The sequence below is a fragment of the Mustela nigripes genome, chromosome 2, assembly GCF_022355385.1.
Source record: "Mustela nigripes isolate SB6536 chromosome 2, MUSNIG.SB6536, whole genome shotgun sequence".
NCBI lineage: Eukaryota > Metazoa > Chordata > Mammalia > Carnivora > Mustelidae > Mustela > Mustela nigripes.
In genome coordinates, this window is record NC_081558.1 from 127497044 (window position 1) to 127516087 (window position 19044).

At 35.4% G+C, this 19044-nt stretch overlaps 1 protein-coding gene across 1 annotated transcript in view; it reads right to left on the bottom strand.

Moving 5' to 3' along the window:
- LOC132010101 (uncharacterized) overlaps positions 1–6414 on the bottom strand; it is a 30251-nt gene extending 23837 nt beyond the window's left edge. Inside the window, exon 1 of the mRNA XM_059388060.1 lies at positions 6308–6414. Within this exon, the coding sequence (XP_059244043.1) occupies positions 6308–6333 (26 nt within the window). The 5' untranslated portion in view covers positions 6334–6414. The remainder of the gene's footprint in view (positions 1–6307) is intronic.
- Positions 6415–19044: the final 12630 nt, after the last annotated feature.

Genomic DNA, 19044 nt, shown 5'->3' on the forward strand with positions numbered 1-19044 from the left:
ATAACTGGAGTTTTGGCCAATAATCAGGAAAAAAAAATGGGGAGAAAATGGAATAATATATTGGGATAAACAGAGGATGAAAGTTTAGCTGACTTTTTGGCTCATTTGTCTTCATTAAAACATGCTAGGTATTTTCTGCCAAAATGAAGTCAGGAAACTAGATAATGGACGTGGCTGACTCATCAGTGACTGTCATCTTGTTACTCTAAACTCTGGTAACAGTTTCACAGTGGTAATAAAATAATATAGATATTTCCTTCTCTCTTGTTTTTTTTTTAATCTGAAGTCTGAGAAATGGTGATAGTTCGCTTATATAGTCTTTCTAGAGAAAGCACAGGGGACACACAGTAAAGTCACATAATTAAAGGATTGGACAAGAGAGATCCAGTTGATTAGGTTTTTACTATACTTTTCTTGTGCGGTACTACAGACTTAGTACAACCATATCAAGTGAAATTCAGTTTAATAGTAACTGAAAATTATCATCTTAGTTTACATTAGATTATTTGGGGATTTAAACTAGAAGACCTTGGGGCGCCTGGGTGGCTCAGTGGGTTAAAGCCTCTGCCTTTGGCTCGGGTCATGATCCCAGGGTCCTGGGATCGAGCCCCGCATTGGGGGTCTCTACTCAGTGGGGAGCCTGCTTCCCCCTCTCTTTGCTTCCCTCTCAGCCTGCATGTGATCTCTGTCTGTCATATAAATAAATAAAATCTTTTAAAAAATAAATAAATAAATAAACTAGAAGACCTCTTTATGCCATTATCCTGGTTAATACTAGATATTTATTAGTAAGAGAAGGTAATTAAAACTTGGTAACACATATAAATAGGCTGTTAACATCCCCAGTCTCTCTCTCTTTCTCTCTGTCTTGTCTTTTCTTCCCCAGAATGAACTGAAGTACGGTCAAGAGTTTCATCCCCAGGTAGGTTATCTGAAAGATGCTAACCAATAGATGACTAGCCTGATTGTCTTTCAGTGTGAGATCTTTCCTTAGGTTTCAAAGTCTAGTTGCTATGCTTCACATTCTCATTTAGTCCCAGGCACCATACCAGAGTGCTGTGTCTGAAGGGCAGTGTGATGGAATCTTGTGGTAGAAACCATAGGGACATTCTCTAAATCTTCTTTGTTCTATTTCTTCTGTCTTCTTTTTTTTTTTTTTAAGATTTTATTGATTTATTTGACAGAGAAAGAGCAAAATCACAAACAGGGTGAGCTACAGCTAGAGAAAGAGGGAGAAGCAGACTCCCTGCTAAGCAAGGAGCCCGATGTGGGTCTCAATCCCAGGATCCTGAGTCAAAGGCAGTTGCTTAATTAACTGAACCACCCTGGCGCCCCTCTGACTTCAATTTCAAATAAAATTTCTCTTTGGTCTGCCTTTTTGGGAGAAATCTAAGCAAAATAAGATTTTTGAGTCTTTAGTTTATAAAAGGGGGGGGGCATCTTTCAGATTATGTAACTAACTCAGACTTCCACTTCATCCGCAACTGTCTTAATGTACATGTCACTGAAGTCACAACTGTGACTTCCTAGCTGCAAGTGCTAGGAATCTGAGGGACAGACACTGCTGGTACCTCATGCAAGGAATTTAACATCTCTAATGGCAGTTCCTTATCTTTAATATTCAGCACATGATAGAGATTCTGACTGATAGGGATTTTTGTTTGTTTTGTAACATTATTGCTGTCATGGCAACTACCATTATTTACAAATACAATGATTTTGTAGTTCATAATCATTAAGCATTTGCTAAGGACACCTGGGTGGCTTAGTTGGTTGAGCATCAGATGCTTGGTTTCGGCTCAGGTCGTGATCTCAGAGTTGTAAGATGGAGCCTTGTGTCGGGCTCTGTGCTCAGTGGGAGTCTGCTTGGGATTCTCTCTCCCCCTACCCCCTCCTCCCATTCTGTCTCTCTCCCTTTTTCTCTCAAATAAATAAATAAAATCTTAAAACAAAGTTTTTAAAAAAGCACTTGCTAAAAGCTGGAGAGTATACCAAGGACTTTGCATGGATTAATTCAATTTATGCATCACAGCCACCAAATGAAGTGCTGATTATTTTGATGAACACTGTTATTTTGTTTATACTGTTGTAACATAATAAACATTCTTATTTTATAGATGAAGAAGCTGAGGCACAGAGAGATGGTATAACCTGCTCAAGGCACATGAATAAATGACTAAGGGCTCTTAACCACTTGGATTCAAGTTAGATTCATATAAGCTATTGTGATTCTTTAAATAACTGTAAAGCTCTGTCATTATTAGAGTGCAGTTGTTATGAGGGAAAATCATTAATACTGATTTTCTTATTCCAATTGCCACTTAACTACATATAAATAATTGTACTAGTTAATAGAACATGTAAATCTGAGCAGCTATTATTTACTGAAAACAAAAGTTAAGCCTCACATAGTAGAACCTATGAGAACAGCATTCCAGATACCATCAAGCTATTTTTAAAACCCTCTCCTATTTCCCCTCCACAAAAGAAAATAAAACCAGACACATGCAGTTTAGTTGGTATATTGGTTTACTCATTTTTAATCTTTCCGCCTGCAGTGAACAAACAGTTATCATAAATTACAGATCTAAGCCCTTATGAAAGAGAAATTAATTTTATTAATGCTCCAATATAAAGCTGCCACGGAGAAGATGCCATGGCTAAAACTGTACAGCATTTGTCAGCAGTGATTTATAGTGTCTTTAAAATAGGTGGCATTATCTGAATTGGCCATCTATTCTTGGTTTTAAAAAGTACAGAATGGCCAACGAGAAGGAATCAGGTGAGCTGAGACTGCTGGATAAAAAGTAACAATAATGTAACTTATCAACTCACGAGCACCTTTCATCTGAAGACTGCAACATCCTTTACAGTCATGAATTTATACACCTCATAAATTGTTGGCCACAATGGGTGCTGTTTAATTAAAGTGTCAAGTTGGTGATTATGTAACTTTGTAAGTCGAGTGAAGGAGGAAGTGGCAGATGGTCTCATTTCTGAGGAGAAACTGAGCTCCTGCCTAGAAAGACTGTTGGGCAGCCATCATACAACAGCCCAGGGGACTCCTTTCGGACATCTAGGAATGTCAGAATTGTATTCATATGATTCCATTTTTAAGCATTTCATTTATACTTATTGCTGCTCACGAGAAGTTTGTATTTAGGAAGGAAGGAAAAAAGCTCAAGGTTATTGTTCAGTTAGCCAAGGTCACTTTTCCCAAATCTTCAAATTCCCCCTCTCTCTCCCTTAAAAGTATTGAGGTTCTCCAGTCTTGTGAGATCTTGTTAAAACCAGGCACTTCGGAAGTAAACACTAGAAGAAAATTGCCATGGACTCTAGAGCGTTAATTTTGGATGAAAGGAGGTATTATTTTAGCCTTTCTTATGTCTTTGATCATTCTTTCTTTTTTTTTTTTAATTTATTTAAATCCAGAATCCTATGCTCTCTCTGCCTGTATTTTACCCATTTGTAATATGGGAATGATTGTACATCTCTACATAGTAGAGATGGTGGTGAGATAATAGAAATACTCTGGGGGCACCTGCGTGGCTCGGTCGCTTAGGCATCTGCCTTTGGCCTAGGTCATGACCTCCAGGTCCTGGAATAAAACCCCACAGAGGCCTCCCAGCTCAGAGGGGAGTCTGCTTCTCTCTCTCTCACTCTATCTCTCCCCCTGCTTGTGCTCTCTCTCTCAAATAAATAAATAAAGTCTTAAAAAAAAAAAAAAAGGAAATACTCTGAATGGGGTTCTTGTAAAGTCAGGAGGAAATCTTGATATGTCTTCATTTCTGAAATGGCAAGTCGGATATACCAGGTTTTTAAATTTCTGATGCCTCAAAATGAAGTTTGTGACCCATTAACTGAGTAAATAGTAAGATACCAATAAAATGTAGGGGCGGAATGCTTTTCCCTTCTTCTCTTGTAGGTTCTTTGGCTGATCTTAAGTTAAGTTGACATAAGAACAAATGTAATTTCATGTGTGTGGGAGCCCATGAAAATGTGATAAAGAAATGACATGAGGGCAGCTTTATACCTCCTAGACCAAGAAATAATAAATTTTTGAAGACTGACAATTTAAAGAAGTTTAGGCTTGGAGTAGGAAATAATTGTTTATACACGTTTCTTGGCCCTGAATTCCCCATCTCTGGTGATAACAATGCCTTCCATCCTCCTGATACAGGGAGGGTAACTTCACATGGGAGATTTATTTCCTGCTTTCAGGAAGACAGAGGAGGATCAGAATGTCCTTCTTACACTAGCTGTTTCTTAACTAATTTTATTCAAAATATTCATTATGATGAAGTAGCATATTTTGGATGGCATATTCTTCTCCCCCCTTCCGTGTTGTTCCAAAAAACTATGTGTTTTATAGATATTCCAAAAATACTTCAGATAAATCTTAAATTACTTAGATTGTTGATTCTAAAACCATAAAACAATGTATTTTGAAAAAAGCACAACTAGAATTGTCATTTATCTTCTTTCTGAATGAGTCAGATAATTTTATGTGAACTTAAAATCTGTGAATTTTTCAGTTTTTTATGGGGTGCATTTTCATTCTGCTCTTTAGTTCTATGAGCATTCTTATAGAAACAAACAAGCCCCCAAATTAAGGTACAACAAAAGTAAAAGAACAAACATCTATCGGACATCTCCAGAGGGAAAGCTTATAAACTTCAGTAACCAGTAGCGGGTTCACTGACATTTATAGAAGTATAAATATATTTAAATGCCAGAAACAATGAAGAGAAAGAGATTGAGACACCTCAATGTTCCCTTTACAAGATGATACTTAGAAATTTTGAGAACTTTATTATAACCACATATATAGCTATATATATGTGCTACTTGGGTTTTCAATGCTTGAAGAATTTTTTACCACACTATATGTTATTGTAATAGAAAATTCAACCACATACAAAACACTACAAGAGAGAATAGACACACTACAGGATAATAAGTGATTAAGGTGGATATTGTGAACAGAGATAAATCTATGACATCCCAAATGAAACCAACTGTATATGGGGAAGGTAGTATGAATAAGACTTCTGTCTTGTGATGTGCAGAAATGTGATAGAACAAATACTAGCACACAGAAATTTTTTTTTTTTGCTTTCTTTTTTCCCTTTCTCCCAAACTACCTACTTTCATTCCTCCCTTCCTTCCTTCCTTCCTTCTTCCTTCAAAATTTAAAGATTAAAGTTTACCTTGTAATTTGGACATCACTTTTTATACCATGTCTAAAATAATTTTATAGATATTTACTCATTTAAAAATAATAATATTGATCATAAATGCCATTTTATACAGAGATCACAAATAAGTCTCCTCTGGTATTGTGTATTAAAGGGTGTCAGCAAGCAGGGAAAAATTAAGTGTTTAAGTCTCCACAGAATTTCTTACCCTGCTAAAAATGATTATTTCACATGTCCATGTCTCCAAATTATGACAGTTTTTAACATTAACATTAACCACATTGAGGCACTGTTTGAGATATACACAGCTTGCTAACAAAAACAAAACTTTAGTAAGGGAACTGTTTTGGTCTCTAAACCCCACACCTGAGCCTGATTCCTCTCTTAGCTGTAGGCAGTGTATGGAAGCTATCAGTAAGTTCCAAGTACTCACATGAAACCTCAATGTACATATACCTGAGAACTGAAGGTGCAAATGTCATTTTTTGAAAGATGAGAGCCAAATCACACATCAATGTAAAGATAAAAATGAATTCAAGAAACTTGAAAACCCTCTAATTGTATAGTGTCTAATAATTGGTATGTTTTGAGAAATGTTTACAAAACAGCTATGCAATTTGAAAGTGAGGAAATAAGGATTGGGTTTTGGCCCCTTAATCTGATTCATGGCTTTATTGAGCTAGTAAAAGTCCTGTTTCTGTGGTAGTAATTTTATTTAAATTTGTTTAGTTAATAGGTGTTAACTAATATTCACTAATAACTAATAGATGTTACCCTAACAGCTCTTTACTTTCAATCTTCTTGCCTCTTTCTCCTGCAGCTCATGCGCGCTCTCCCAAAGAGCCCTGTGTATTTATAGACATACCATCGGCTGGAACAGTTACAACCACCTCTCTCTGCCACAGTGATCAACTGAATTGCATTTGTAAATAGTTGCATGGTGTTAGGAGAGAGGGTGTCAGTAGGGTTTGCCTCTCTCTCAAAGCGATCATCACCAGTAATACAGGTTGCACGACTTTATATTTTTAAATGAAATGTAATCCAGTAACCCTATATGTTTGTTTTCTCTCAAGTAATGTATAAAGTTCCTTGCAACACGTTTTTCTTACCTTTCGGACATGTCTTGCTGGTACATAAAGTTCCTCTGGCCTTCATAAAGCTATTTTTCCAAAGACATTTTTCATCATGTTCCCAGGAGGGGATATGAGATTGTCCACCAAGAATCTGTTGCCTCTTTGGGGGAGTCTTTAGTGTATTCACTGTGACCGAGGAAACAAGCTGTTACCTAGCAACCTGGCCTTTCAGAAGGTATTGTTACCAATCTCTTAGAGCTCATCAAAGGAATTCTTGTGCTACTGGAGCAGCATAACAGTGGGCATTGTTTCCAGGGAGTTGTCTACACTGTGGTATAACTGAACCTTGACTACAGAAACATAAATGGTAGCAGAGAGAACAAACCTCTATAGATCCCTGAAAACTTTGCTGCCTTCAGTTCCATTATTTCTTGAATTGTTTGCATCCAGCGTGGGTTTATCCGAAGTGGTACTTGTACAATAGATCCCTCAGTATTTGGTTTTTTTGCTTCTCTTCTGTAGTTTCAGAACTAGCAGAAGGAGCAAAAGGTAAGTTACCTAACTCCTGCTTGAACCTTGCTGAGATAAAACACCTTTGAATCGAAGACAGAATTGTTCACGAAAAAGAATAATAGATTAATAGTACATTTTTATTTCAAACCAAATATTTGCAACTTTTCACGGAAGAGAGGAGAAAGTATTATATTACATTCATTGATTGCTCCAACCAATTTGTTTAGAGTGTCTACTATGAGTATAGTAGGGAACACCATGAATTTTTAACTTTATGAGCCAATAAAAGTTCTCTCAATCCTTCCCCAGAATAGAAAAATGTTAGCCGTGTTTTTGAAAACCGAGAATTTGTTGTTTGCCAAAAGCACAGTAAACACTTCCATAGTCTTTCCTGCTTCAGAGAACAAGATATTCAGGAAATGATTTCATTCAAAACCTTGTTTCAAAAGAAGATATTTGGGATGTCTTGGAAAAAACACCCATGTTTACATTTTCATTCCCTTTCTTCATGCGGCAATAATCCTTCCATAGACTGAAAATGTTTAAGTAATCTTATGAATGTGTTTGATATCAAAAGAATGAAAACATATTCTCCTCCGCATTAAATTTCTGTTAGAACTTCAATTTTACATTCCAAATGCTTTAGGTTCAAACCTAGCATAGCAACCTTCCAAGTTAAAAAAAAAAAAAAAAGTTTAACACTTTTGATAAAGATCCAGATATTGATTTGTTTTTATCCTAGTTAATATAGTTTTTAAGGGACTATCAAATATCTTAAATATTATATCTTGTTTGTTTGTTTGTTTTTTGCTTGTTTTTTTCCATGAGAGGGGTAGAGATGCCAAATGTCAGGGCATCTCTTTTACCCTTGACTTTTCTAAGCATCCTTGGAATTTCCCCAAATCAACATTGTAGATCAATATTATCCAAAAATGAATTAATTAAGATAAGTAAATCACAACCAGTCCTCATTTATCTTTTTAGCTTTATAGCCCATAGTAATTACTCTGTTCTTCTACTGCCTCAGGCAAAAACTATGTAATACCCCAGTGATTTATTTCTGACTTTGTCAGAATCCCTGGACCCTTTCTCTCCCCCAGTCTCCCAGATGATTCTCATACAGTCTCCTCTCTCTTCTATCTCATCCTCTTTGACCCATTTTTATTCTCACTGGAACAATCAGAAAAGAATCTCTGCTGGGCACCATCATCCATTCATCCACCAATTCACACTTACCTGCCCATTTGCTCTGCTTTCCCCACGTTAAGAGTTAGGACTTATCAGCGCTTCGGTCCCCCTTCATGGACTAGATCCTATCCCTTCATCTTTACCCAAGGCCATGGATCCAGACATTCTGCTACATCACTCATCTATCCTCTGTGGAATAATTCTCACAAAGATATAAATATGCTATAATTCTTCCCATTTGAAACAGAAACAAAACAAAATGAAGAGCATTCTTTGGCCCATTTCTCACGTAAACTTCCGTCCCATTGCTTTACAGCCATCACAGTGTGTGGGAAAAGTGTTGAAAGGACTATGTTTGCTGCATCCAGTTCTCCTCCTGTTCTCTCTTGAGCTCATTCAAGTAATCTTTTTCACTCCACTACGGCACTGAAACTACATTTGGCAAGGTCACTAATGACTTCAAGTAGCTAAATTCAGTGGCCAGCTTCTAGTCCTCATCCCCTTGATCCATCCACTGCATTCTCTTCTCTGAAGCACTCTCTTCATTTGCCTTCTAGGACTCCATCAGTTTTCTTTCTACTTTATAATCTCCTTTGCTATTCCCTAATCCTCCCAGCAATCTCTAGACATCAGCATATGCAGAGTTTAGCCCTTAGACTACTTTCTCTCTTAACTCACTCCATTAATGACCTTATCCAGTCTCATCACTTTAAAAACCATCTATATGCTAATGACTCCAAAATTTATAACCCTATCCTAGATCTCTCTCTCTGTCCTGAATCTCAGGTTCATATATTCACTTGCCTACTTCAAGTTCCTCTTGGATATTCTATAGTCATCTCAATCTTAGTATCCCCAAAATAAATTTCTAAATTTCCTATTTTAATCAGCCCTGTTCATATCCTCCATTTATTCAAGCCCCAAATCATGGAATCATCCTCAACTACTCTCTTTTTCCTCCAATATCACATCCAATCCCAGATAAAATCCTAAAAACTCTACCTTCAAAATGTATCTAGAATCTGACCACCTTTCACCAATTTCACAACTACTAGCTTCATATGAGACCCCATATTTCTTAACGGTATCATTGCAACAGCCCCTTTACAGGTCTTCTGCTTTAGACCATACATCCCTACATTGTATTCTCAAACACAGCCCTCAGAGTCACTCCATTAATGCACAAGTTGTTCTGCTGATCAATATACATCAGTGGTTGCCCATTTCACAAAGAAAGGATTAGTGTCCTTACGATGAGTTATGTGGCACTGATGTGTCTGATTTTAAGAAAGAAAAAAGTAATACTTCAATATTGAAAGTAGTTTCGGTATGTTCCCCAAACAATCAAGGTTTACACGGACTAAAGTTCTTTGACAACCCAAGTTGTTTATGTTAGTTAAGGACAGTTAGGCAGTTGGTACATGTTGTTAGAAAACTAACAACACAGTAGTTTCCCTATTTCACTACTTGATTTTTCTCATGCCAAACACAGTGACTAGAACATCATAGGCATGAGATAAGTATTTGTTAAATCATCGAGGGAAAGTACAGGGTCTAAAGGCATCCTGTTGATATGGAAGATGGAGACAGTTTACAGCTGAGAGGTGGTCATTAAGCTGGAGAGTACTTCACAGTATAACTATAGGGAAAAGTTTTTGTGTTTACATATGCTTTGCTTTTGGAAAACATTTCATGAGGCTTCTTTCAGTAGAAAATCATTTTCATTCCCAACAAATTGACCTGCAGCTTTAAAAAAAGAAGTGTATATTTTCCAACAATAATAGTATGAAGAATAGCTGATGGGGAAACCAGGCAAAATCTGAAAAAAAAAAAAAAAAAAAAGTGGTGTTTGTAACATAGATATGTGGATCCTGCCTCAAATTCCATTGTTTGGCGAAAAAATAATCATATAGAAAGCTTTTGTTTTTTTCCTGTAGGATTAAATTGAATACAAATTAAGGTTTTGTCCTTTCTTTTTCTTGTTGGATTAGCAGTTATGTGCTTGGTCTAACAGAGTTTTGAGTACCTGGCCGAGGCCTGATATTATTAATAGATACTCAACAGCAGAATGAAACTAATGAATTAGAAGTGCTTTGAGAGATTAGAGATGAGAACTTTTCTCCCCTAGAGAAGTCAAAGAAAATTAGGCAAACCAAAGACTTTAGCAGCTCACACTGAAAAGCAGAAAAAGAGAGTTCTAAACATAAATTAGAAGAAATTGCTTTTAGGCAATACTACTAATAGAAAACATGAGGTGGGTCTAGTTCCTGTTATTTTAGATCTTTTTTTTTTAAAGAATCCTTGCTTAATATGGAATCTCCTAACATAATTACATGAACATATATATTTGCATGTTTATGTATATATATGTGTAAAATTTAGATTTTTTCATGTAAAATTTAACTTATTTGAGCAGCTCCTATTACAAAGTCATATTTTATCATGAAATAGTACTTTCCAGTCTGAGTATTTTATAAATATGCAAGCAAATTTCAAATTAATTAGCTGACATTAAATTGACAATTTTTTATTATTCAAATAAAGTAAAAATAATAATACTGCATACTTTCATCATTATTTCCAAAATGAAAATATACATTAGGTAACCTCAACAGGAAAAACAGTATTTTAAAATAAAAAAATATTCCTTTAAGTTAACAAAATATCTCCTTATAAAACTCTACTATGTTTTGGGTTTGTTTGTTTGTTTGTTTGTTTCTTTTTTTCTTTCCTCATCCGCCCTTGGCTTAGCTGATACTAATTTGTGGACCAGTCTCTGGGTCTTTGGGAGTCAATCTCTGAAATCTATTTTAGAGAAGGAAACAAGCTGCACTACAGAGTAGAAACATCTTATTTATTTAGCAGATTTATCATCCCAAAAGTCACAGCAGGCCATAGGGCATGCAATACTAATATAACTCATGTGTTATGGTATGATAACATCATGTGTACACAAGGGATTTATATGAAGTATGAAGAAGTGTTTCTTGCTTTCAGATAAATAATGGGATTAGTTAACAGATCAACTCTGGAGAAAAATACAAGTATAGAGTGTGTCTGATAAAAGGTACAAGAGATCAAACTAAAAGGTATGTGGGGTTGTCCCAAATCTGAAGTTACAGCGCTGCTGACTCTTGGAATATTGAATTTTTTCTCATGTAGATATTATCTTTTTAGCTTAACACAAGTTAACTCATGAGTTCTAAAGATTATTTTTTCTGCAGTATAAATGGCAGCTGGCCAAATGCCGATGAAAATTCACATTTTTGAATTTTCATTTCCCAAAAAATATGATATGTGCCAAGATTTCTGCTTCATTTTGCCAGAGCCTGTTAAAATTATCAGTGTTTCCTAGTCATAATAACTTGCTCCTTTAAGCAAAAGGAGATTAATAAATGTTCAACACTTGATGAAGCTACTGTATATACTTCTTTTGCTGCATTCTAGTTTTTAATCTCCAAATTTTGGTTAATATACTAATGTGGGCATATATCACACCAATTTTCAAAAACAGCTTATTCCTAAAAAGTTCTAACGTTTTGTTACTTTCCTGTTTGAAGTCAATTAATTATTCAATGAAAACATTGTTAATTGCTTATTGACAATCCTTAATATTAAGATTCCAATTCTGACTTTATTGTGTTGGATATCTTTTAAACTGTTGCCTTGCTTTATGTTTTAGTGTGAGATATCTACTCTGGTTCTAGAAATAACTCTAAAAGCATCGAGGAATTTCACTCAACCTGAATCATTTTAATTAACTGAAACTACCATGTAGCCTAGCAACTCAGAGAGAAGTGATTAAAAAGAATTATTATGACAAATACCAAATAAAATAAAATTATATTTATGTTTTAAATCATCTACTCTTGTTTTTAATTAAGGAACGGTATTCACTGTTCACTCCATTTTCCAGTGGCAAAACTTGATAACATAAATACAGTGAACAAGGCAAAAATGCTGAATAGTCATTGCTTATTAAATCACAAGTTAAACCAATTTAATGAAGAGCTTTCATTTAAACTTAAACTATTTTTCAGATTGGTTAAAAATTCTATCATAGTTTGTTAAAAGGCACTTTAGCTTTTACTGCATATGCTAGACACTATGCTAGGTGAAGAAATACAAAGTAAACAAGTCAGACTTCTTTAAGGAAGAAACTTATATTGTGAAGGTAAATGAAGTAGTAGGAAATTATTACCAAGAAAAGTGCTGCAATAAAAGTAGCTGTGGAATACTATGGATTCACCTAGAAGGGACACATTATGCATTAGGAAGGAGAAGTGTTAGAGAAGGCTTTCTGGAAGAACTGGCATCTAGCTGACACTTGGAGTTTAAAGCAACAATCAGGTAGGCAAAGAAGGGGAGAGGAATGTTTCTGGAAGAGGAACAGCATGAGCAGAAGCCTGGAGGTGAGAGAGTGTTGTGGTTTGGACATCACTGGTAGTTTAATGTGACTAAGGTTCAAATGGAAAAAAAAAAAAAAAAGATTAACAAGTGAAATGATGAACTGAACACTATGAGAAATTAACAGATCCAGCAAGTAGAAAATCAGTAAAAACATGGTTGAACTTAACAACACCATCAATCAGCTGGTTGTAATGAATATCTATAAACTACTTCATCCAACAATAGAATGACATTTTTCTTGAGCACACATGGAACATCCACCAAAGATAGACCACATTTTGGACCATGAAACACACCTTAACAAATTTAAAAGAGTAGAAATCATACAATGTCTGCTCTCAGACCACAGTAAAATTAAAGTAAAAATCAATAACAGAAAGATAACTGAAAAATTCCAAAATACTTAGAGATTAAACAACACACCTTTAAATTATACATGCATCAAAAGAGAAATATCAAAAGAAATTTTAAAATGTTTTGAACTAAAGAAAAAAGAAAACACAACTTACTGAGATTTGTAGGATGCAGCAAAAGCAGTATGGGGATACTTACTTTATGGGGAAATTTATGGCATTGAGTGCATATATTAAAAAAGAAGAAAAATCTAAAATCAGTTACCTAAGTTTCCACCTTAAGGAAGTAGAAAAAGAAGAGAAAAATAATCCAAAGTAAGGAGAAGAAAATAAAAAATAAAAATTAGGGCAGAAAACACTGAAATTGAAAACAGGAAATCAAGAAAGACAATAAAGCCAAAAACTTGTTATTTGAAAAGAGGAACAAAATAAAAATCTCTATCCAAGCTAACTGAGAAAAAAAAAAGAGAGAGAGAGGAAACAAATTACTAATATCAGAAATTAAAGAAGGGACATCACTACAGATCTCATGGGCATTAAAAGGATCATTAAAATAATAATAAGTACTATTAATAACTCTATGCCCTCAAATTTGATAAGCTAGATGAAATGGACCAATTCTTTGGAAGACACAATTTGCCAAAAGTCAAACAAGAAGAAATAGACCCAAAAAAAGAAAGTGAAAAAAAAAGGGATAAATAGACCATTTGCCTAGGCCAAAATCTATTAAAGTTTAATCAAGAATTAATAATCTTTCAAGACAGAAAGTACCAGATCCTTGTGACTTCTGGTGAATTCTACCGAACATTTTAGGGAAAAGTTATGCTACTTCTCTACAATCTCTTTCAGAATCTAGAAGCAGGGGGAATGCTTCCCAATTTATTTGTGAAACCAGTATTACCCTAATGCCACATGAGACTAATAAATTATAAGAAGAGGAAACCACTGGCCAATATTTCTCACAAACATAGATCCAAAAAAGTCTCAACAAAATACAGTTGACCCTTGCAGAATGCAGGAGCTGGGGTACTGACCACCCCCATACCCTGCACCGTTGGATATCCATGTATAACTTTTGACTCCCCTGAAACTTAACCGTTAATAGCTTACTATCAACCAGAAACCTTACTGATAATATAAATAATCAGTTAACACATACCCTGTATACTGTATTATATACTGTATTCTTACAATGAAGTAAGATAGAGAAAAAAATCAAGGGAGAAAAGCATTTCCAGTAATGTACTATATTTAATGAAAAAAATCCACATATAAATCGACCCATGTAGTTCAAACTATGAACAAATGTTGTTCAGGGGTCAACTATATTAGCAAATCTAATCCAGCAATGAAATGTATAGAACGAATTACATACCACAACTAAGAGGAATTTATCCCAGGTAGGCAAATCCAATTCAATATTCAGAAATCAATTACAGGGGCACCTGGGTGGCTCAGTGGTTTAAGCCTCTGCCTTCGGCTCAGGTCATGATCTCAGGGTCCTGAGATCGAGCCCCGCGTCGGACTCTCTGCTCAGCGGGGAGCCTGCTTCCCCCTCTCTCTCTGCCTGCCTCTTTGCCTATTTGTGATCTCTCTCTGTCTATCAAATAAATAAATAAATAAAAATTTAAAAAAATCAATTACAGTAATCCATCACATTTACAAGATAAAGGATAAAAATCACATAGTCAAATCTATAGATACAGACAAAGTATTTGACAAAATCCAACACCATTCATGATTTAACAAGTGCTCAGTAGAGGTGTGTGGGTGGCTCAGTGGTTTAAGCCTCTGCCTTCGGCTCAGGTCATGATCTCAGGATCCTGAGGTCAGCCCCGCATCAGGCTCTCTGCTCAGCAGGGAGCCTGCTTCCCCAAATCCTCTGCCATGCCTCTCTGCCTACTTGTGATCTCTTCCTCTCTGTCAAATAAATAAATAAAATCTAAAAAAAAAAAAAAAATGCTCAGTAAACTAAAAAAAAGAGTGAAGTATTTCTTCTGGCTATAATTTAAATTTCAAAAATCATTTTAAATAGTATACTTTTATGGCAAGTTGCATATTTGGTTATTGTTTTCAACTTAAGACATTAGATCTTCAGACTTTTCCATAAAATAAATACATAGACAATGATTAGATTGATTTTTTTAGTCAGGTTTATGAAGGCATAATTTATACCCAATAACTTCATATCATTTGGCTGTTTGGTTCTATGAATTTGAAAAACGCATACAGTCATATCATCACTACTGTACTCAAGAGGAAAGTAGTTCTATTATTCCCCAAATTACCCTTGTGAACCATTCTAGTTCACCTCCATTACCGGCAACTATTAATTTGTCTTCTGTCCCTATAGTTTTCCATTCTCCAGAATCCCATGAAAATATAGTCATACATATGTAGCCTTTTGAATCTGAATTCTTTCTTTCCTTTAAATGCATTTGAGGTTTACTGGTATTGCTGCATGTAGCAGCCCTTGTTGTTTTCATTTCCAAGTAAGAGTCCATAAGCAAATGGACATTTAAGTCATTACATAGAGCCAGGGGAGGGATTATTCACTTCTCAGGTCCAAGGGGGCTTTTAGGTTCATCTAATTTCATTGCCACAATTTTGAAAATTATTTCAATCATCTTTTGCAATCCTTCCCAAAGTTAAAATTTATGAATAAGATAATGTGTATATGCAAAACAGAAGTCCACATTAAACTGGAAGTTAGAGGGAGATGGTGTTTCAGACAAATCGTTTGGATTAAGGAGGGTTGTGGGAGAGTGTTCAGGTAGTAGTCAGGGAGGAAGGTGTCAGGGAATGGATGGGACTATAAAAGGTCAGACTGAAGATAGCTAGGAGAGTCCGCTCCATTATCAAGGTCTCTAGGGGAAGCTGGTAGGTATTGTGGGAAATAAGGATCACGACAGCATTCAAAGGATAATTTTTTTTAAAAAAAGGCATAAGTGACTCTTAATCTCACAAAACAAACTGAGGGTTGCTGGGAGGAGGGGGGTTGGGAGAAGGGGGTGGGATTATAGACATTGGGGAGGGTATGTGCTTTGGTGATTGCTGTGAAGTGTGTAAACCTGGTGATTCACAGACCTGTACCCCTGGGGATAAAAATATATGTTTATAAAAAATAAAAAATTTAAAAAAAAGGCAAAATCATATTTCTCATATAGATCTTAAAAGGATCATATGTCAAGTATTTTTAACTCATCAATGATGAAATTAGTAACATGCTATAATCAGATCAAAGAGAAATCTAAAAACATCGGGTATTTATAAATTGGGGATATTAACATAAACATGCAAATAGAGGCACAACTAGCTTCTTCCACGGTGATTAAGGGAAGTCGATTGGATCTCTAAGGAACAGAATTTGCATGCCATTTTATAGACAAAAATGACTCTGCTTTGTATGAGTTACTTAAAATTTACAGAGTTGCAAAATACTTTGCATCATATTAGAATCAGATAACACAGAAAGGTATGCTCTACACAGGCCAGACAAATTACTGCCCACTCACCAAATCTGGCCCATAGTTACTTTTTAATAGAGCCTGTAGCTAAATGGTTTTTATGTTTTTAAAGGGTTGTAAGGAAAGAAAAAAAAAAAGGCAAAAAACCAACAGCAACAAAGCAGAATAAACAGCAGAGATATATGTGGCCCTTATCAGAGAAGTTTGCCATTATCATTTGTTGACTCTTCCTCCTTATAGAGGTCAACAAGATGCCGTGGGCCAATCGGGGGCTGCCTGATTTTTATAAGGTTTTCTTGAAACAACGCCATGTGCATTTTTTTTTACATGCTGTCTGTTTTGTGTACAATGACAGAATTACATAGTTGTGATAGAGGAAAAACAAAAATATTGACTATATGGCCCTTGATAGGAAAAGTTTGATATACCTCTCTACATAACATGTAGTTCAGTGAAACAGATTTATTCCTCTTGTGAAGATCTTTAATTTTTCCTGTTTCCATGTTTTCCCTCTGGTTCTTTTGCTGGATTTATCTCACTTTTTTCTTCCTGTCACCCATGATTCTTTCCCATATGTTTCCCCTTTTTAAGTCTTTCTTTCTTCTTTAAATAGCTATATTGTGAAACTAATCTACAATATTTAAAAATAATTTATCGAAGGAATTTTTAGGTTCTTTCTTGAATCTTTAGGAAAATTCTATCTTCTTTAGTCTTACGACCTCCAATGCCCTAAGGATCTAAGTTCACTAGAAATTAATTTTCACTGTGTTATAAATATGTGCCTGTGGTTCAGGGGGCAGTTAGTCACTATCCCTTCAGGGCACAAGAAGGAGTATTTGTTCACATTTCAGTCAGTGAGAACTGAGAGAGTGACTTAGTATAATCTTCTCTGAGTAACTTTTTACTCCCACCGGTATGGAGATAAAACAGAGGGTGAAGTTGGGAATCACTACTCAACGTGTAACATCAGCTCTTTTAAACATAAATGTATGAATGTAATGTGATATATAGTGTATCATAAATATAAAGTGTTAGCATTCTTAAAACCATAGATTTCCAAGCAATGAAGAGATTTACAAAGAAATGTTTTCTGACACTCTTCAGTCTGCTGATTCTCTTTTGCCTCCTTTATTCCTACTCTTTTGTGTTTTCTTTTTACCCCTCTACATGTTTTCAGTGTCATTTTTCTCAGGATACTGTCCTTTATTTTCTTCTCTTTCTATTGTCTCTGCCTGAGCTTTCTCATCTACTCCTTTTATTGTAACTACCAGCTGACGATTCCCAGTCTGTATCTCTAACTGTGAAATATAACTAAAGCTTTACATGCATAACTCAAATTGCTATCTAGATGTCAGTGTTGTTGGATAAAACCCAACATGGCATCTCCCAGTCCACTCCATTTACTTTAATTTCTACATTCTTCCTTATCAAGCATAAACTTGAGAAACAACCCACCCTCCCTTACCTCCATTTTCAACCAATCTTACATTTTTGTGTTACAGAGAGGTATACTGATATTTGTAGCTGACACTGAAATATATTAAAAAAATAGATGGATGAATGAATTGAGGGATGAATATAGGGATATGTATATGATAAAGCAAGTATAATAAAACATTAACTATAGAATTAGGTGATGCAGATATGGGAGCTCATTGTAAAAACAAATTTGAACTTTTTGTATATTTCATTTTTTTCATTAAAAATAACTGCCATTGCTTTGGCCTAGGCCCTCATCATCTCTCATCTAAACTGCTATAGAAGTCTCTTTGGTATTCTTGATATAATGTTTGTCCCTGTTGGATACTTCAAAAGAAATTTTCCAGTGGGGCAGCTCAGGTCATGATCCTGAAGTCCCAGGTTGGAGCCTGGCATCAGGCTCCCTGCTCAGGGGACAGTCTGCTTCTCCCTCTTACCCTCCTCCCTTTCATGCTCTCCCTCTCTCCATCTCTCAAATAAATAAATAAAATCTTAAAAAACAAAACAAAACAAAAAACCCCCCAAAAACAAGAAAGAAAAGTTTCCTAAAATATTGCTACCAGAGTGTGATCCACGGACCAGTAAGCAGCTAACATATCATCTGGGAACTTGGAAATGCAAGCCCTCACCAGACATACTGAATCAGAATTCAAAAGAGACCCCCAACTACTTTGTATAAACTTTTACCTATGAGAAGCACAGCTCTATATGGCATCTCTATCCTATATTATTCCCTTGCCTGAAACCCTTTTGCAGCTCTCCATTGTTTATTGGCTTATGTCTAAGATCTTTTAGCATGATACCCAAAGGTCTCTGTGGCTTAGCTAATATCTACCTCAAAAGTCTCATCTCTTACTGCTACTCTATTCCTCTTCCAGCCCCAGTTACATACCTATCATGTTTGCCTGTTTTGAACATTTTGAATTTTTCCAAGGCACATATGTCTTGTCTCATTCTGTTCCACCTTTCTGTAACACTCACCAAACTTTAATGCTTTGCCTAATTCTATCCTTATGTCTTTCAAGATAAATTAGTCCACATTGTTCCTTTCATATTGTGTCCATCTTTGTGATAGTCCTGTATTGTGATTTTTTTTTTGAAATAAGAATATATTGGTTAGTTTTTCCACTAAGTTAGCAGCCTTGGAAAGCAGGAAATACATCTTCTTCATGATTATATTTCTAAGTCTTAGCTTAATTCTTGTTACAGATACCATATTTCAAAAGTGTTTATTGAACCTAACCCAAAAAGAAGTGACCATTGCTGAAGTATCTAATTCATAAGGACTAGTGGTTCAGAAAGACATGGCTATAAGATGAGCAAACAAGTAAAATGAATATTATGGTAACTATATTCATTTAAC